Source organism: Canis lupus, chromosome 33 (assembly GCF_011100685.1).
Source record: "Canis lupus familiaris isolate Mischka breed German Shepherd chromosome 33, alternate assembly UU_Cfam_GSD_1.0, whole genome shotgun sequence".
Classification (NCBI taxonomy): domain Eukaryota; kingdom Metazoa; phylum Chordata; class Mammalia; order Carnivora; family Canidae; genus Canis; species Canis lupus.
In genome coordinates, this window is record NC_049254.1 from 14,263,056 (window position 1) to 14,283,876 (window position 20,821).

A 20,821-nucleotide genomic window follows, 5' to 3' on the forward strand; every position below is an offset into this window, starting at 1 on the left:
GCAAAATGTCAAAGATCCCAAGAGACAAGGACATTTTCTGACCCATGTCCTAGAGTTTATACACCAGTTGAACAGTAAGAATGGATACAATAAAACATAGGAAAAAAAATAGTCAAAGAAGAGAAGAAAACTAGGAAGGGATAGGCAGGACCAAGCCATCCTGTTGGCATTAAGAACAAGAATTTCGAGGAGCCGTATCTGAGGAGACGGAGGGAGTAGGTGGGAGCCACACCTTGAACAAGAGTCAGCCTAAACTGAAAGGTAAGGGGAGGAGGGATGCTCCAGATGAGGCAGAGACTAGTTGAGGGCTGGCTCTGGGTGACACATCACCCCATTTCTTTGGCTCCTTTCTTGGGTGCCCAGGCTCCCGACAGATTCTCCACCCCTGGTTCTCCTGTAGTACTGACAAGTGCTTCTCTTTCAGGAAACTTGGACATAACCCTTACATTGCCAAGGTGGGCCCTCCTGTAACAACCCTCGGGACACTCTGAAACTCTCCTTGGGCAAACATGAATCAAAAGTTTAAATTTTAAAATGTCCCAAAGAATGACCCGTGGTGTGGAGAACAGGTGGACTGACGATACCCCCTTTGGACCACCAGATGTCAGTCTTTGTACAGTAATCAATCTCTGCAGCCCCCAAAGACGCAACAGGATCAATGAATTCCAGATAAGCCTGCATTTTCCAGGGGGTCGCCCAGAGCCCTCGGCCAGTTCTATTAGTAAACAGAGATGCTCCCCCAAATCTTACAATCGTCGCTGATACCCTCATTGGGCCCAACATGTCAGATGCTTTGCACAGCAGAGAAATCTGTGCAAAGAATATTAGATTTGGCAGGGCTAATCAAAGGAAGATCCAAAAAAAAAAAAAAAAAAAAAATCTGTTCCAGGTTAGGTGGAAGGGAAAGTAGGAAGGGGAACAGCTGCTGCTTTTATATCACCAGTTGAACCCAGGCCAAAAATAACTGTCCAGTTTGCAGAGCTTGCCCCATTTGGGGGGGCACTTTGAGGGCGAAGGCCGTCACTGCTAAGTGCATGATTAACACACTGACTCTAGCATAACAGGCGGGGGGATAGCTGCCCATTAATTTGCTCGCCCGGCTCCTTGATCTACTCCCACATCCACTCCTCTGGGCGCATCCTTGTCCTCAGTGGCTTTCTCCATACTCAAGACCGTGGCAATCCAATCAGCCTGTCGCTCTCCCCTTGCAGTGACTTCCCGTCCTCGGCCTTAGGGTGCAAGCTGCTGCTTGATCTGGCCCTGCCCACCTGCCCCCTATATCACCTTCTCTCCACCCCCTGCAATGGCCACTTTGCTATTTCAAAGATAAGCCACGTGCATTCCTGCCTCAGGTCCTTTGCACTCACTGTTCCCTCTTCCTTGAACTTTATCCCTGGAAATCCGGCCTGCTCGTTTGCTCATTCGTTCAGGTGTCTGCAAAAATATTGCCTTTTCAGAGCCATCTGGCATGACCATTCTATCTAAAATATAGCCACCTTCTACCTTACCAAGCCCAAATTCATTCTGTCCCCACACCCTATTTTTTTTTTTTTTGTAGACCTACCATTCTCTAAAATTATATATTTCTTTGTTTCCTTGTTTATTACTTGGCTCCCATACTAGAATGTAAGCCCACAAGGGCAGGGACCTGTCTGTCTTATTTATTTTCCAATCCTGCGCTTAAACTACAGTGCCTGGTGCACACACAGCAGTCCCATAATAAATATTTGTTGAGTGACTGCATGAAGTTCATTCTCTTACTCCATAAATTACTTTTCTATTTCTCCTCCTGGCACTACCTTTATCTTGGTTAAACTGTAAAACTCGGGAGTATTTTTGACTCATCACTCTCTCTCATTCCTCCGTTCAGTCATTGCTAAGACCTGTCTGTTCTTCTAGGAATCCACCCCCTTTTCTCCCATTCCCACGGACACAACCTTAGTCAATGGCTTGTCATCTGATTCCAGGACGACTATAGTCACTTCCCCCTAGGATCCCTGCCTTCCATCCATCCTGCCCACCACAAATCATGACCTCCTATTACCCCACCCTTGTAACACATGCACACCCCTCTAAATCCTTGAGTTCAGAAACCATCAGAATAAAACCTGCAAATCCTTTCGTCCAGTCAGCCTGATCTCCGCTCCCTGATCTTGCCCTGCCTTTTCCTGCCACTGTACTCACTGCTCCTCCCATAGGAAACACCCTCCCTGCATTACTCCAATACTCATTACTCATAAATCCCCTTCCACTGAGCCACTCAGGTGCCCCTAAACTAAGTTCTTATGAGATTTATGAAACAATACTTTTGTAGGTCCAAGAATCTGACATCTGTCTCTTGTTTTAGAATGTCCCTCAGCTCCAGAATACTACACTTACCATGAAGTTCTTTTTTCCCAGACAGAATTTGATAGAATATGTGGTAGTTCCTCTCTCCAGGCTGCTGGAAAATCACTCGGGATTTTTCAAGCAAATCTACGGGATGAGAGAAGGATAAAGAATCATACTTAGGTGTTCTTGCAAAACTTAGAAGGAAAGTAATCAGAGAGTGCAGTGGCTACTCACAAATATCAATGTCTGCAGATGACAGCTTGCCTCTGGCACAGAAGTGCATCCTGATGAACTTGCCCTAGGTAGACACAAAACACAGCCTCCTATTGAAACATTCCCAACAGTTGCAATGGCTCTATTATACACATTATTCCCAAAGTGACTACTTCTCCAAAAGTTAAAAAAAAAAAAAAGCAACATGGGCCTGAGATGGCACCAGTGAATGCTAGGAGGGCAGGATGATCACCAGGACTAGCATTGGTCCTGGATTCTAGTCTCAGACCTGCCAGCTTCTAGCTGTGTGTTCTTGTGTGTATTACTGAATCTCTCTGGGCTTCAGTATCCTTACCTAAAAATGAGAAAAATAATATCTGTTCAGCATATTCTTTCATTATTCAGCAAACATTCATTGAGCACCTACTACCATTCAGGAAACCACGAGCCCTGGACAAATCACATTAGAAAAAATGAGTGTGGTCATGGGTGGCTCAGTCGGTTAAGCATCTGCCTTCGGCTCAGGTCATGATCCCAGGGCCCTGGGATGGAGCCCCACACAGGAATCTGCTTCTCCCTCTCTGTCTGCCTCTGTCTCTGCTCCTCACCCTGTTTGTTCTCTCGCTCTCAAATAAATAAAATAAAATCTTTAAAAGAAGAAAAGAAAAACAGGTGTGGTCCCTACCCTTCTAAATTCTAAGTGTAAACAGCTAATGCAATGGCATTAATGTGGGAACATTTGGTGATTCTTGAATCATACAGAAGAGTCAGCTGTGCGGGAGTTCAGTGAGTAAAGGAAAGGGGGCAGAAAAGGGAGTCAGAGAGGTAGACAGGCACCAGGCACCATGCCACATAAGCCATATGGGCCACAGGAAGGAGTACGGTTTAATTTTATGCGTGCTCAGAAGACACCGGGAGATTTTGAACAGAGGAATGATGTGATCAGATTTATGTTTTAAAACACCGCTTTGGCATCAATACTAGATGGGGTAGCTTCCTTCCTTTCTTCTCATGAAAAGCCATAAGACAGGATTTAATGGGACAGAAAGGCTGCTGCCCAAGGAGACAGCTCACATCAGAAGGCTGCTGCAGCTAAGGAGGCGGTCAGCGGGCCCTGGAGCTTGCAGGAGGAGGATGTGGTGCCAGGCAGGTGCCAGGCCGGTGGAGGCCACCCATGCGAGGAAGGAGGCAGAGCAGGATGGCAGCCAGGCCAGGGAAGGAGAGGGGTGACAAACAGAGGGATTGAGCCATTAGGTTGACAAACGTAGAGGAATGGGAACCATACACACAGATACACATATATGTGCATTTATATGTACACATATAGCATGGTATTAATTGAAATAATTTAACCTGGATTTATTTTTTGGGCTCCCTTTACTCTTTCTCCTCCTCCCTTCCTCTCCCCTTCCTTCCTTCCATTCATCCATCTCTGTATATTTTGCTTCTCTACTTTTTTCTTCTATCCTACTTTTTTTGCATTGTTTTTCAATTGCTTTCTTATTTATCTTTCCACTTGCTGTCTTTCCTTTCTTCCTTTTCTTCTACTTTTTCCTTTCCTTTATTCTCGTCTTCCTTTTTTCCCCCTCTTCCCTCCCTTCCTTCTCCCCTCTTTTTTTTTTTTTCATATTTCAGCAGAAAATCCTTCACATTCTATCCAACCTAAATCTAGCAGTTGTTTTATGGACCGATATTAGCACCTGCTATGCAGCCAGACCTGGCAAGCAGATGTGAGTGCAGGCAGGGCAGTGCTAAGGCCCTGGGTAGAAACCAGCCACATCAGCATGAGACTGTTATTTAATTGTGCCCAAAGATTCAAACAGGAAGCCTTCTGCAAATTTCCTTGTAAATTATAGAGTGGCGCCCTGCCACTCATTTTTGGCATTAGATGGGTTTGTGAAACTCGATTTTGAAATCCAAATTCTTCCTGTATCCTGGGAATGCAAGTTATCAAAATCTATTTTAAAAAATGTTTTCTCCCGGGGCAGCCCGGGTGGCTCAGGGTTTGGCACCACCTTCAGCCCAGGGTGTGATCCTGGAGACCTGGGATCGAGTCCCACATCAGGCTCCCTGCGTGAGCCTGCTTCTTCCCCTGCCTGTGTCTCTGCCTCTCTCTTTCTCTTTCTCTCTCTGTGTGTGTCTCCCATGATTAAATAAAATCTTAAAAAAAATATATTTTCTCCCAAAAAAAATTCCCCAGTGGAAAATATGCAGAGGTAGGGGAGCCATAGTCAAGAATAGAAATAATAACTGTACTAAGTGATTTATGAAGTGCTTACTAAATTGGCTTGCTATAAGGAGTATAGGAAATTATGAAGGAGAAAGTACTTTCAAATCTGTAAAAATGCAATAAAATATAAAGTATTATTAGAATTTGTTGGGTGAGCTTCCCTACTGGAAGTGGAAAGGAATTTGAAACTATTAAATCTGGTCTTCTGGAAATTGACCAAACAATAGAAGTTTCTCTGATGTATATTTATATGTAGTTTTAATTTCTTAACAATGAAACTGATTTCTTCCTTTTTTGAGGAATCTAATAATATTAGACTTCTTTGATGTTCTAGAATTTTTTTATACCTATGTGCTCAAGAATGAGTTTTATCATTTGCTTAAAAAATTAAAGACTCTGATACACTGCTCAATCATGCTACTTACAAAACGAGAGGAGTTATCATTTCTCAGGGTTTTGGCATTTCCAAATGCTTCCAAGATAGGATTCACTTGCTTGATTTGATCTTCTAAAGACCCCTGAGATACAGGTAAAATAAATACAGCAGATGAAGTTTTCAGTAAAATTCTGTAATATGGTAAGCCCTGCATCCCTAGGTCAGACCCTATTCTTGCTTTGATAAATAGGAGCCAAAGCTGTTTCCAAATTTGATTATACAATGTTACTTCAGAATGAGAACGCAGAAAAACATATGAATGAGAAGCTGTCTTAACATAAAATGTCCCTGTGAATATATATGGGAGCTCATTTATTTGCAATACTTCTCTTTTTGTCGGAATTGGCCTAAGTGTGAAAAGAAACTAGATATCTACAATCAACCAATTAATCAATCAATCCCATAGCCTATTTCCAGACAAACTTCATTCCTTATATTTTCTCCATTGTTAGTCTCCTTCTCTTCCCACCTAATTCTTACACCTGGAAATTTATCCTAAGCTAACACAGCAGATTCTTGGCATTATTAAATTATATTTTTCCTTCTTACTATTCCTAAGTAATCTAATGGTTCATGCCAAGCTGTGAGTCAATGGTGGTATTTATTTTGATTTTGAATCATATGTGCTTAGGAGGTTACCTCCACAGAGTGAGTCTGAATGAGCACTCAGCATCCTGATTGCAACATGGCTATGTTGTTTTCCACTCAGCATCAAAGATCCATTTTATGGGAGGAATTACATGGTATATAATATTCAAGAATTTATAAACTTAGGGGTGCTGGGTGGCTCAGTTGATTAAGCATCCCACTCTTTATTTCAGCCCAGATCATGAGATCAAGCCTCACTTCTGGCTCCGTACAGGGTGTGGAGCCTGCTTAAAATGGTCTCTCTCCCTCTCCCCCTACCCACCCACCTCCACACGTGCACACACTTCCTCTCTCTCAAAAAAAAAAAAAGTTTATAAACTTACAAATACTATATCCCTTCTAAGTATTATTGGTCTACTATCCTTTAAAGAAATAAAAGGACTATAGGAGCAAGGATTTTCATAGAAGTGATATGTATTATGTATTGTTATGTATTGTCTATCATAAGGCCAATGGCTAGACCAAACAATTACACAAACAACCAAAATGCACACAAAAATGAAGTAACATCTAGTGAATAATAGAGTTCAATGATACCTAAAGAAATCAATCAAATTCAGGAATGTGGCAGTTGGGAAAGAAACTTTTTGTGCTTTGAAAATTGGACCAGTTTGCTATTTTGATATACTTCTTACTTTGCAGAAACAGCAGGAAGCATCCAGGATTGAATTGAAAAAGCAAAATAACAATGCCAGACATAGAAAGATGAGAGGCCCTAACAGCTCAATAACTCATTGATTCTGAGTCCCACTCAGCATTATCTAGTTATATTTTGCATACCAATTCTCACGGTCTAGTTACTCTCAAATTATTACGAAACCCATCAACCAGTTAATGGAGCTAAACAAAGTAAGCTAAATTAAAAATCACCAAAGATAAAAGTAATTAAATAGAGAGGGAAGGTAAGTAGAACCTGGAATGTGATTAAAGTTGAGAGTATGTCCATCGGGCTTTTGGAATTTGACCCAGGAGTTAGTGATGAAGGAAGCAGACTTCTACTTTTTTGCATTTCTGTGGGAGTCTGACATCTCATGGTAGCTAAAGGGATTCAGAAATATCCAAAGTAGCCATTCAAGGCATTGATGATTCTAGTGTTTCGGGAAGATGTTTGAATCTTAAGTGTTATTCTCAGAGGGTCTAATCAACAAAGATCAGACTAAATAGCCCTTAAAGCAAATCGAAACAAATTATGTCATTTCATCTTTTGGGGTTACTGGTTTGAGCACTTGATAGTACTCTCAAGAGGCAAAGATGGGGGGAAAAACTTTTCTATAATTTTCTAATTGTTTTATGGCTTTCGTCTCCTCTTTTCTCCCCAAAAGTGGTCAAGGCAGAGCCTCCGTGATTAGTGGATAGGACCCCCTCACCTTTCTTGCCAAGATATATGAATACTTACCGGCTTTTCCCTAGATTCACCCATGGTTGCAATGGTGGCAAAATACTGGATAATATGTTTGGTGTTCACAGTCTTTCCAGCACCAGATTCTCCTCTGTGATTAGAAATTCAGTGATACAGTTAACTGGTTCAGATTATTAATGAAGTGGGAGTTAAATCATTTTAACCATATAGACTAAGACAAAAAGGAAATGTTTTATGGAAAAATGGAACTTAAGAGGAAACTTAAAGAGATGTAGATATTTAATTGGTTGGGAGAAGGGGAAGAACTATCTCAGGCTGGAAAAACACCATGAACAAAAATCAAAACTGAGTACAGAAAGATTAAAGATTTTATAAAAACCGGAAGCCTGTTCTTCATGGTCCTGTTAACAAGAAGCTGAAGAACTCCTCTATTAATTAAAGACAAGTCTCCTCATTACCAATTGTTCGAGGGATTTTCACATATTAAGGCTAGCACAGGTCTAGGTCCAACCCTTTCCCTGAGAAGAGGACCTACCAATCATTCCACCAGGCAGTTAGGTTTTAGAGTTCCTTTTTTACCTTTGATAACCAGTTAACTTTGTGATGTGGGAAGAACACAGGGTGCTAGTCTTATTACAAGCATCCTAGGATCAAGGCCTGCCTTTATCTGTATGAAACTCCAGGAAATATTTTATCTTCTCTGCAAAGGGCTAAACTCAAACTCCCCTTCTAGCTCTAAGATTCTGAGACTGTTACTCTTGAGATGACTAAAGCCAATGGAGAGCCCATTGGCTTTAGGGTGACAACACCATTATATAGGAAGACCAAGAACTTTAGCATTTCACGGTCTCTTGAATCTTAGTCACCCAGCCACCACGCTGACATTTCACCAGGCCAACCAGTGCTCTTCCCATCAAAATTAGCATCCAATATGGTATCGCTGAAGTCTTTTCCTTCCTTTTCTTCTCCAAGTTGCATCATCTTTTACTTCCTATTTAATGTACCTTAGTCTGCCCCAATCTAGCTGCCCAGATAATAGCAGGTTACCTGTTCCATGGTCATACTCATTGAACTTTTCTCTCTGCCCAATTAGTCCACAGACCTTTGAAAATGACTATTTGGACAAATTGTTCTCCATCAGGAAGATGACTAAGATCAGCTTGTGCATTATGCGTTCTAAAAGATCTACTAAGATGGTGGAGGCAGCCTAGCGAGTACCATATTTGGAGTAGTCACGGACTAGAGTGTTATGACAATTTCCTGAGTATCTTATTCTTGCCTAGAATGTATTCTGTATGTAAAGAGCAAACAATTCAAGGATAGTGAATTTCTGTTTTATTCCCAGTAAAATGTAGGTGTCTGTTTCCATTGAACCTCTCACTGCTAGCCAAAAAGAAGAGGCAAGGCAAACACTTACGTCAAAAGTACAGACTGATTCTCTTGATCTACAAAAGAAAGGAAAATGTCAGAACATTCTTCTGCGAGAGCTTCTATGTTTTGGCAAACTTATTCAAAATTTCCTTGGTTGCGTTTTGAAGTCAGACACAAGGAAAAGGATTTGCTCCCAGCTGGAGAAAAAAATACCATTTGAGTAGTACAGAGTAAAAGAGATTTTTCCCTTGCCCCTATGTATGTCAGTCATATGAACATACAAATCTCAGACCTATTTTCTTGCTCCAAATATAAATGATAACTGACTAATGGTTGACATTTTTGCCATTTTAAGCCTTTTAAGAAGCATGGTGTTACAATAGCTACAGAGAAACTTCTTAGGCCAGAAACTCTAGCAGGTGCTTTATGTAATAAAAGCTGCCATCTACAGGGGGCTTCCTCTGGGCCAGCCACTGGGCCGAGCACTTTCAATGCATTATCTCCCTTAATTTGACATGTGAGCTAATCATCTCCAGAACCCTAGGAGGCAGGCTCTATTTTGCCCATGGTTTTATCCAAAAGAAATGGAGGCTTCAAGTGATTAGGTAACTGTAAAGGACACGCTCCGCTCACAATGCCTACATGCCTCTTTAGTGACACTGAGAAAAAGTAGATCAGATATTTTTACCTTTCATTTTGTAGGGCAGCCACTTACTGTGAAGCATATCCTGAAAGGCATTATCGGCAACAGCGAAGATGTGAGGGGGAGCTTCTGATCGCCTCTTCCCTTTGTAGGCAGCCACGACTTCTTTCTGATACACTGGGAGCCACTTGTAAGGGTTTATGCTCACACAGAAGAGACCTGAATATGTCTGAGGAAAAATATCAGAGGAGATTTCAGAAAGCAGGTTAGCAATACTTCCTGGTTTGTCAGCTCTCTCACTGCCAGATAACATTTGCTGAAATATTTACTCATAAAGGAACTAAAAAGAGGAGAGAGCTTTTGGATCCTTACAGAGAAGAGACTGTAACAGGAAGAGACAGAACCGGGTTAGAGTGGCAGCAGGGCCTGGGGTTACCTCTCCCCGGGGAGACCCGCTAACTATGAACATGTCTGACACATACACCCTTTGAAGACAGAGACAACACCAACAACAGGCTGAGCAGCCATCGGGCATTTGAGGCCAGAAGGTGGCTTATGTTTCAGCAAGATTAGGAACCTGATTTGTAAGGCATGAGAGAAGAGCTCATTTGGGTCACTCAGTCACTATAATAACAGAATTATGGCCCCCCCAAAGGACACATTCTGGTCCTAATCCCTGGAATCTGTGAATACAATCTTATTCGGAAAAAGGATCTTTGTAGGTATAATTAAGTTAAGGATCTCAAGATGCTATGTGGGTGGGCCTTACATCCAATGGCTGGTGTCTTTATGAGACACACAGAGAGGAGAAGGTATGAACACACAGAAGAGAAAGTGATGTGTAGACAGGGGCAAGAGCCTGGAGTGGTGGGGCCACAAGGAATGCCAGAAGCCACTAGAAGCTGGAAGGGTTAAAAAATGATTCTCTCCTAAAGACTCCAGAAGGACTATGACCCAGCTGATTTGATTTGATTTTGGACTTCTGGCCTCTAGAACTGTGATAGAATAAACCTCTGTTGTTAAGCCAACCAGTTTGTGGTAATTTTGTTACAGCATCCAAGGGAAACTAATATAGTCACGTATAACAGACGGCCAAGGAGCAAGTTGGCTATATGTCATGGCTTCTATGGAAATGGAGCCCAAGTGCGACCATTTTGGTCCAATCTACTCAGGGCTGCTGCTGTTGAATAGGCTCTGAGTAAATCAAAGAATCTAAGTAACCATCACCAATGTAATGGTGATGAAAAAAGTCATTCCTTCTACTGAGCACAAACAGGGTGACAGGTACTGCACTATGTGCTTTACATTCTCTGATTTAATCCTCCAAGCTATCTTGGAGAACCAAGCATTCTTATTCCACTTTACGGATAAGGGGACTTCAAGTAGTTAAGAAACTTAACAACGAGTGAATGATAAGACTAGCATCTGGACACTGATCTATCAGGCTCCAAGCTTCATACCTTTAGTTCGAGAATCTAGGGAAAGGGATATGAATGTTGACAAAATAAGACTGGGGAAATGCTAGGGGAAGGTCCCTTTCCAGTGGCCATTCAAGGATTATCCCCATGGAAGTCTGCTTAAGTTCAAAGTAACCTATTATCCAAGAGAGGGTTAAGAAATTGCCAATATGAGTGCCAACAGGATATTTCAGCAGTAAAGCATATATACACACATAGATCATCCAGTGGTCATAGCGCCTCTTCAGGGTATGCAGGACCGACGCTTCATTGAGATGAGTCAGCATTGCTAGATCTTCAATCATTTCACACTTTGGGGGATTCATCTGCTGGACTTCAACCTCCTTGACACTCAGACTCTGCAGAGAGGAGAAAAATCTAATATGTATTTCCCTATTTTATGTTTCTTCATTTTACCATAGATTGGAAAGAATCTTCAAAAATTCTAGAAAAAAAGATAACTCCTGAGGGATGGGTCCAGAAGTTTAACCAATCCTAATAAAAGACGGGTGTTTCTCCTACCCAAGATTGCACCTTGTCTGAAGATTTAGTTTTAAAAAGTTTTTGTTGAATGAAAATATTCTATCTCGCGGAGCTCTAGTCCTGTGTCCCCTCACTGACTCTGGCTGCCTCTGAGAGCACACACATCATATTGCCTGTGGTTTGGCATGTCTCTTGATGCTTAGCAGGTTTAGAGGAAGGAATTGGGAGTGAAAGATCAAGGAGGCAGATGAATCCTTCCAGACTTTCTTCAAGACCTATCTTCTCCCTCAATCCTTGCCCCACTCCCTTAGCTCATTTAAAAAAAAAAAATATTTTACCATATAAACAACCTATATTATCTTGGCACAATCTTTTGCACATGATTCAATAATTTAAAATGTTAGACTATCTCTCACCTAGATTATAAACACCTGAAGGAGTTCTGATGGTGTTTTTATAGTTACTAAAGCATCTATTACAATGTGACACTCGTGGTGGGTACTCAATAAATATTGATATCTTGATTACTATGGATGCGTTGCTACCCAATAGTTGTTCAGAGTTGCTCTCAAAGTTTCCTAACACCATTTCCTATAGCTCTTTTCCTCGTTTAATAAACATTAGCATCAATTGATGGGTCCATTTAATCCCAGTTGGTGATGGATTCCTCTTTCAAACCTCTCACACTCTCCATATTCTTTTTTTTTTTTTTTTTTTTTGAGTGGTGGGGGGAAAAGGAGTGAGGATAGGGGGAGAGGGAGAATCCTAAGCAGGTCCACACCCAGCACTGAGTCCATGGCAGGGCTCAATCTCACAAGATTGAGATCATGACCTGAGCCAAAATCAAAAGTTAGACACAAACAACTGAGCCATCCAGGTGCCCTCACATTCTCCAGATTCTTCATCAAATTCCTAACCATAATCTGCTTTGACATTGCTCCAACAGTAATCACTTTTCTTTCGAATCTCTTTAATTTCCATATGTCAAGGACTCCTTTTCTGTAGAACTTAATCAGGTGTCTTACGTCTTTAAATATCTCCCTTTAGCTCTGATTCTGTTTTTCTATCTTCTTTCATTGCCTACTATCTTCCATAAGTATTACTCTACACCTACTGGTTCCCTGTCTCTGTTAATGTTACAAAGACTGTTCATACGGTGATTGAAAGTGTAGCTACTTCTAACACCAGGAGGAGGAAGCCTGGAGCTAGGGAGACACAGAGTGGGGCTAAAGGAATGGGACTGTCATTATGTGGTGGAAAGACAAATAGGACAAAGCAAAATCCTTTAGACTCTTCTTTCTACATTATTAACTTACTGCTTTCATGCTCTTCTTCTTGCGATTTCTTTTGATAATAATTATAGCCATAATATTTATAAATCACCTTAAGTACTGTTGAAAAGACAGTTTTGGAACATGTACTCAGACAATAAAGTCTCTCATTTGGAGGACCGATAAAATAGGGTTGGATCCCACTAAGAAAATGAAAAGATGGGGATGTAGGTGGCTCAGTCAGTTAAGCATCTGCCTTCAGTTCAAGTCATGATCTCAGGGTCCTGGGATGGAGCCCTGTATCAGGCTTCCTGGTCACCTGGGGAGTCTGCTACTCTCCCTCTACTCCTCCCCGCAACTCACGCTCCCTGGCCTACTCTCTTACATGCTCTCTCTTAAATAAAATCTTCAAAAAAAAAAAATAGTGAAAAGACAACACTGGGGAAAAAAATCTTTGCAAATCATAGATCTGATAAGAAACTTGTATCCAGAACATATAAAGAACTTTTATAATACAACAACAAAAAAAGCAATAAGCCAATTAAAAAAATGGGCTAAGGGTTTGATTAGACATTTCTCCAAAGTTACACAAGATGCTCAATATCAATGCCAAGATGATATTAAGATGCTCAATATCATTAGTCATTAGGAAAATACAAATAAAAATCCCATTAAAATACCACTTCACACCCACTAGATTGACTATAATCTAAAAGGTAATAATATGCGTTGGTGAGGATATAGAGAAATTATAACCCTTACAAACTACTGGCAGGAATAGAAAATGATGCAGCCATTTTGGAAGACATTTTGGCAGTTCTTCAAAATGCTAGACATAGAAGTTACCATATGACCCAGGAATTCTACTAGGTATATACCCAAGAGAAGTTAATACGTCCACACAAAAACTTACATGCTCACGTTCATGGGAGCATTATTCCCAATAGCCAAAACATTTAAACAAACCAAATGTCTATCAACTGGAGAAAGAATGAACAAATGTGGTGCATCCATACTATGGAATATTATTCAGCTATACAAAGGAATAAAGTACTGATACATGCTACGACGTGAACCCCAAACACTATACTAAGTGAAAGAAGCCAGACACAAAAGATCATGTGCTGTATGATCCCATTTATCCAAAATGCCAGAAGAGACAAATTTCTCTATTGAAGAATAGCATAGATCAGAGGGGATAAAGGGAGGGCAACCCATCTGGGGTCCCCTCCCTCTCTAGGAGCTTTGTACTATTGCTCAATAAACTTTGCTGCCCACCAAAAAAAAAAAAAAAAAAAAAAAGTGGGGAGAGAGGGGAATGATTGCTAAGGGTACAAGATTTCTTTTGGGGATAATGAAAATATCCTAAAAATTAGATTACAGTGATAGTTGCGTAATTCTTTTAATATACTAAAAACTGTAAAGGCCATTTTTAGGTAAAAAGGTTTTGAGTGATGGACTGTAGAAAGGGCCCACAGCGACCACCTGGTTGGATACAGACTGGCCCCTGGGGGGACCCAACCTCAAGATATCCATACGCCCTAACTGACCCATGGGCTGCTTACAACCAGGCACAGTTACCAAAATAGGGAGAATTCCATAATTCCCCATACCTCACCTTCCCTCTAAAACCAGCCCCCACCCCCTGCCTCTGCAGACAGCCTCTCCTCTGCTGTCCTGCCCACTGCTCCCTAGCAGTGTATTCATTAAATTTCTTCCTCTTTGTTCTGCTTCAGGTAAATTCTTGTCACTGCCCAGACCACCTGCTTCCACCCAATCATCCCCCCACAGTTAAGGGCTACCATCCGACCAAACACATTTAACCACCACCAAAACTATTAAATTGCACACTTTAAAGAGGTGAACTCTATGGTATGTAAATTATAGCTCAATAAAGTTGTTTTTAAAAGTTGGCATGGGACACCTGGGTGGCTCAGTGGTTGAGCATCTGCCTTTGGCTCAGGTCGGGATCCCGGAGTCCTGGGATCAAGTCCCATATCAGGGTCCCCGTGAGGAGCCTGCTTCTCCCTCTGCCTAGGTCTCTGCCTCTCTCTGTGTGTCTCTCATGAATGAATAAATAAAATCTTTAAAAAAAGAGGTAAATAAATATTGGCATAAACAATGATGGGAAAAAGACATTCATATCTGTTTTCTCTCTTTTAATAAGAGATTGTCCCAAGACTCATTTCAGGGCCCATGTTTCCTTATTTAGGACATTCTGATTTTTTTTTTTTTCTTGTCTCTCTAGGTAAGTTCCTGCTGATAAGGCCCAAGTTCTTAATTCCATTACTTAAATAAAATCTATCTTACTGGGGATTTTTTATGTCCAGATACTGTCAAAAGGCATATTAAAATGGTCATTTATAAGTGGCCTCCAGAGCTTTACAACTCAAACAGTAATGCTTTAGATGATAAATTGCCCAAATACGAAGATAAGGATGTGAAAAAGAGGAACCTTCTTGGTAATGTTTGTTGTGGAGCTGAGGCACAATCAGGAGACTGGAGACATGACTCCGGGCATGGAATGGTCTAGAAAATCTACCAGGAACTGTTCATCTGAGTCAGGGCAGAAATAGGGACCAGCTCACCACCATGGGGCTGGCAGGCAACCCGAGGTCAGTGATTCATGGGAGGGTCCCGAGGTGGACCGTCTGCTCAGGGTTATCCTGCTGCCCTATACACCCAGGGGGCAGGGGAAGGGGCTGCAGGCCCCTAGAGCCCTCCTTCATATGCCCTCCCTGACCCCTTACACTCTAGCTTATGCTCAACACCTGCCCTAAACCTCTTTCAAAGGTCTTAAGTGACCTCCTAATTCTGAAACGCTGAGGCTCTCTCCAAGACTCTAATCTCTTACTCTAAGGTTTGGCATTACTGACCATCCCCCATCTCTTGGCTTTTCTGGCACTGTGCTATTCTTAGTCAAATTATCCCTCTTTTTTTTTTTTTTTTAAGATTTATTTATTTACTTTAGAAAGAGAGAGACAGCACGAACAAGCATGAGGCATGAGGAGAGGGAACCAGAAAGACTCTCAAGTAGACTCCCCGCTGAGCACAGAGCCCAGGGCTTTGATCCCCCACCCTGAGATCATGACCTGAGCCAAAATCAAGAGTCGGATACTTAACCAACTGAGCCATTGAGGTGCCCCGAATTACCCCTCTTTCTTAATCCAAACACAACTTGCTTCAGAGTTCTTTAGGTCACTATTCACTGCAAGGGGCACCTTTAAAAAACAATAAAACTTGAAATGTTGGTGAAAGAAGAGAAAATTGAGTTCTAGAGTCAATGATCTTTACCACTGGCAACTGTTTTACTCTGATTTACCCAGGGTCATTTAATCTTTGATAGGAAATGGAGGAGCTTCTCAAAGATGCATGAATTTTCCAAAAGCGTATCTATCAGTGGCATCTCCTACCCAGGTTTTTATCAGAGAGAAGGGATATTTAATTATTTAAGTAAAGAACACAGTTATTCCAGAGAGAAAATAAAGATTCCTTTACCTTTCCGTCTGCTGTCTCAACAATTACTTTGCCATCATTTCTTCTCCCTTTAACCTCGGCCTCCACGTAGGCATTTCTGCCATCAGGAATCCAGCATTTCTTCTTCCCTACGGAGCCAAAAAAGATTATAACCATCGGATTTGTACAAAATAGATGCTGGACACTCCTGTACTGAAAGATGTGATCTCCTTTCTGCTAATTCGGCCTGGTGACTTGGAGTCACCAATATAGGAAATTGCAAGGTTAGATAAAATCGTGAAAGCTCATCCCAAAGATGACACACTGACTCTGCAGGAAGGAGAAACACTTGAGCAAGCCAGACGAGGACCATCACAGACCATTGTGCTGCAAGGAAGTTACAGGGCAACACCCTACAAGCCACTCCTCCGGACCCCAACTCTTAGCTCTCACTCCGTCCCAGGTCCTGGGTGTTCATCCTAGTGCCTCCCCCTCCCCTGCTCCCTTCCAGAATACTTCACTCAGAAAGGTCTGGTTATATCTAAGTGAAAATTAGGTGAGTGGTCATGCCTGTGTTTCAGGGTTTTTTAGAATGTCTTAATTTTGGAATAAAAGCCTGCTGAGAGAATTACGTGGTCAGAATTGGAGGAGAGGGGATATGGGCTATTTTTGCCAGACAGCATAACTGCTTCACATTATTTCCCCCATATAACATTTCTGTTCTCTGCCCCCTCACTTCCACACCCCACCCCTAAGCAAAGCATCTGATCACAACGTGATCACAAAATGAGAAGCTTTGGGGGAAATGAAACACCCTTATAACACCTGAGACAGGCTCGCTTGGCTGCTTCTGGGCTTCTCTCCCACCTGAGACAGATGCCAGGGAATATGACTAAGACATCTACTTTCAGGAGCACCGGGGTGGCTCAGCTGGTTAAGCATTAGGCACTTGATTTCTGCTCAGGTCATGATCTCAGGGTCCTGAGATTGAGCCCCCTGTTGGGACTCCCACTGAGCGTGGAGCCTGCTCAAGATTCTTTCTCCCCCTCTGCCCCTTCCCTGCCCCCTCTCTCCCTATTTATAAACAAAACAAAAAACCAAAAGCACCTACTTTTAAGGGAAAGTGAGTCTTAACAGAAGCTCATGGAAGTTTCAGGTCTCAGCTCATCGAGTAGGTAAGGGGGAGGGAAGAGCAGAGCACTTGTCTGGAAGAGGGAAAGTCTGAACCAATGGCTAGGAACCCAGTGCAGTGGAACCTATAGCAGGGGTGGGCAATGCCAACCCCATCACCACCACCGCCCTCAACACAAAAGTTAGGAGGCCTCATTGGTGCTGGACAGGAGGCCCTCACCAGACGCTCTCCCCAGAGGTGACCTATAGGACCTGACGGTGTGTAGGAAGCTGGGCAACATTCGCCTTCCTTCCACCATGCTTGTCTCTGCAAGGGATTTTGTTGCACACTACTTTCTTGCTGCCCCTGTCTTCGCTGTGCTCCCTTCCTTGTCCCCTAAACCAATTTGCCACTAAAACTGCCTGGGAAGATTTTTGTATTCCTGTCAAACTGATTTTGCATTTGCTCCTACTTGTCGTTTGCATTTTAAATACTGGTTTTGCGCTATATTTATCATTTTGGTCTCTTTTTACAAAAACGGATTTTGCTTTGTGTTATGTCTATGAAAAGAGGCTTGTTTTTGAAAAGCACCTCTTTGCATACATTTTGTGTGTTTAAGGTAAATAAATGCACTGTATTTTAAACCAAATGTTATCACTCGAAAGAAACATGGATATCAGCTGGCACAGATTTCCTTTTTTTTTTTTTAGAAAAAAAAACCTGAGGAAAGAGATTAAGAGAGTTGTCTGTAGTCACATAGCTAATTAGTGGCAGTCATTAGAATAATGACTCTAGAAATTAGATCACCCATCTCCTAAATCAGAGCTCTTCCATTACAGCACATTTCTTCCATTTTACATGCTTAGTTTTTTTTCCTCCCATTTTTCTCTCAAGGATTAGGTCCATCCCCCACCTCATGATTAGCCCCATCCTTTGTCCTTTAACTTGCCTGGAAATGGTAGGAGAGAATTTTTGGAAACCCTTACCTATCTGAGACCCCAGTTCCTAACAGGAATGTTTTTGAAGACAAAGGAAAGGAACTCATTTTTTAAATTTTTAAGTGTTTTGCACTCATGAATAATTGCAGAAGTGGAAATGTAAACAGTAATGGCTTTGAGTTAGGCTACCTGGACTTTAGTCCTGGCTCTGCTAGTGACAAGGTGTGAAGGAAGGGATTCATCTCTTTGGCCCTTGGTTTTCCCACCTGTATCCTCACAAGGTTTGCCTACATGATTTCATATCTTTAGATGACTAGATACCCTTTCTAATATAAAGGCAAAAATAACAACCAAAAAAGGCAACATGTGTGTATTGGAGAAAAAATGAAAACGTAGAGAAATGTATAAAGAAAATTGAAAAAACAAATCACCCATGGTGCACTTGGCTGGCCCAGTCAGAAGAGCGTGTGACTCTTGATCTCAGGGTTGTGTTCGAGTTCCACATGGGGTGTAGAGATTATAAAAAAAATAAATAAAACTAAAAAAAGTTACCCATAATGTAACAACACAGAGATAGCCACTGTCTGAAGCATTTCCTTCCAGTCTTTTTTCTATACTGTTGCTCAAGATTGGAGAAATACTGTATTCAGCTTGGTAGTTATTTGAAATAGAGTGTTTAGGTGCTCTAACATTAAAATCACTTACATTTAACTTTGGAGGGGTGCTTTGTGTTTATCTCTTAAAGCACTTTCTCCCTGACACCCAGCCATCCTAGTTTTCCTTCCCAGGCCACATAATAATGTTTGGTGTTTATTTTTCACACTAATTGTTGCAGTAGGGCCTCCACTGAGGAAGGCAGGCAGAGCAAGTGTCATCATCCTGCTTGACAGATGAGGAAACCACAGCTCAGTAAAGTGCAGTGATTTGCTCTGATTACACCGCTGGAGAGGATGGGTGCCAGGGAATTCGAACCCAAGATTACCTGCCAAATAGTCTAATCACACTGCTTCCATTTGGCCTGAGTTCAAAAAAGCAGGCTCCATTGTCTGCTAGCCCAGGGGAATGAGAATCTTCCTTAGTCTTTCCGTTTTTGCTGCCACTGCGTTTCTATGGGGAAAACCATTTGGCCAAAAAAAATTAATTAAAAATTATTGCTATATTTGAAGTAATTATTTACAGTGCTGATTCTACTAAATGCATCATCCAATTATCTCTAATGCTTTGGCCTAATTTTTATTTTCTCGCTGGCACCACTATGATCTTGTCCTTCATTATCTGACTACCTGTGATAAGCTTTTGCATGCCCAGATCTGACCTCAGGGATAGTTCTGTTATTGTATTTGATTTGATGGATTATAATTAGCTACTCTAAAATCCAATCATCGTAATGAAATCCAATGACTGGAAACTGGGAACTGATCCAGGACTGGACTCTGATGGAAATAGAATGTCCTACATACCCGGCTTGAATTATAATCGGTCATATTAAAGTCTAATGTTGACTAATTCTGAGTACTAGAACAACAGTCAGCCCTTACGTTGCACTGTTGAATCATTTTGGAATTAAGATAGGTAGGTGGCTTAATGCTAGATCACACTGTGAATCTGACTTTAAATCTCCAACTAGCTGAAATTCGGATGCCCACGCAGCCCAGCCACACAGAGAAGGAGCAGGAAATGTAGCATTTATTTAGAGATTTTAATGTAGAACCCAGCCTTCATCTGGAGGGTAAATCCTCATTAACCTTTGTCCTTGCCACGAGACTAGACATCAGGGTGAGCAAGTCTCCTAATTATCTTTCGTTGAGTGTTGGCTAAGTGACCCTGCTGACCTGGAAGACAGCCAGAGGGCAAAGTTCCAACATTAGAAAAGTCTGAAGAGGGCCAGGGACGACTCCTCTTTCTCCTGCCTTCCTCCAAGGTTTTTCCTTTCTTCTTGCTTAGAGTGTACCAACACCACCTACAGTCCAAGCTCCGGGCCCCGGTCCATGCTACAATGTTCACCCACAGTAAGTGGTTTCTAAGAAAGGCTTTATCTGGGCCCACTCCTGGGGGTGGGGTGGGGATGGAGTCTGTGCTATCACAGTGCTTCCTCCAAGAGAGAACAAGTAAGCATGGCTTGGGTTGGGTCTGCCTCCCAGCCGTCCTCCTCTTCCTTGCAGACTCATCTCTACCCAGGCCATGTAGGCCACTTAGCTCCTCAGTTGTCAGTCTAATGCTCATTCATAGAGGCGAATGCACCTCGAGCAAGCAGGTTAGGTTCCAGAATTGACGGCTCTTCTCAACCAATCAAATAAACCAGTTTCCACCCAGAAGCTGTAAAATAAATGGAAACCAGCAACCCCCACAAGTCTTACCATCAAAGGCCACAGCCTGTAGCAGAAGCAGCTCGGCCTGGCTTCTTCTGAGGAAGGCCGCAGCCTCTCCAAGCTCTGACACATCCATCCTTCTTCAGTGGTCCACCAAAACAGGCATCAGCCTGAAAGTGAGCAGCAAGGGTTCACTCTGTAAAGACAGGTGTAGGAAGGAACCGGTGGCAATGTGGCCTCACACACTAATCCAAGATTCCCTAAAGATGGGCCAATAAGGGTTAAATCTTTTTAACTACCCCTCCCCTCCTCTCTCTCTGCCTGTCTCATGTGTATGACGAAGTCGGACTCAAGAACATCTTACTGTATCAGGGCCAACCAATCCACTAGGCACAGAAGCCACCAGCATCCACGATGCTTTCAGGGGCCCACAAAAATAGTGTAATAATAATTTTATTTAAAATCAGAATAAAACATGAATATAATACTTAGGACACATAATAAGGAATCCATCCTGGGTAATATTAATTAGTCTTTATACCAAAGCAGTTGCAAAATCTGATT

The 20,821-nt window shown here is 42.0% G+C and overlaps 1 protein-coding gene across 1 annotated transcript in view; it reads right to left on the reverse strand.

The window, feature by feature from the left end:
- MYH15 (myosin heavy chain 15) overlaps positions 1–20,393 on the reverse strand; it is a 154,184-nt gene extending 133,791 nt beyond the window's left edge. The window contains exons 1-9 of the mRNA XM_038582731.1: positions 20,306–20,393; positions 15,942–16,048; positions 10,905–11,048; positions 9,305–9,461; positions 8,636–8,663; positions 7,259–7,348; positions 5,200–5,323; positions 2,566–2,629; positions 2,380–2,475 (exon numbers count right to left, since the gene is read on the reverse strand). Coding sequence (XP_038438659.1) covers positions 2,380–2,475; positions 2,566–2,629; positions 5,200–5,323; positions 7,259–7,348; positions 8,636–8,663; positions 9,305–9,461; positions 10,905–11,048; positions 15,942–16,048; positions 20,306–20,393 — 898 coding nt within the window. The remainder of the gene's footprint in view (positions 1–2,379; positions 2,476–2,565; positions 2,630–5,199; positions 5,324–7,258; positions 7,349–8,635; positions 8,664–9,304; positions 9,462–10,904; positions 11,049–15,941; positions 16,049–20,305) is intronic.
- Positions 20,394–20,821: the final 428 nt, after the last annotated feature.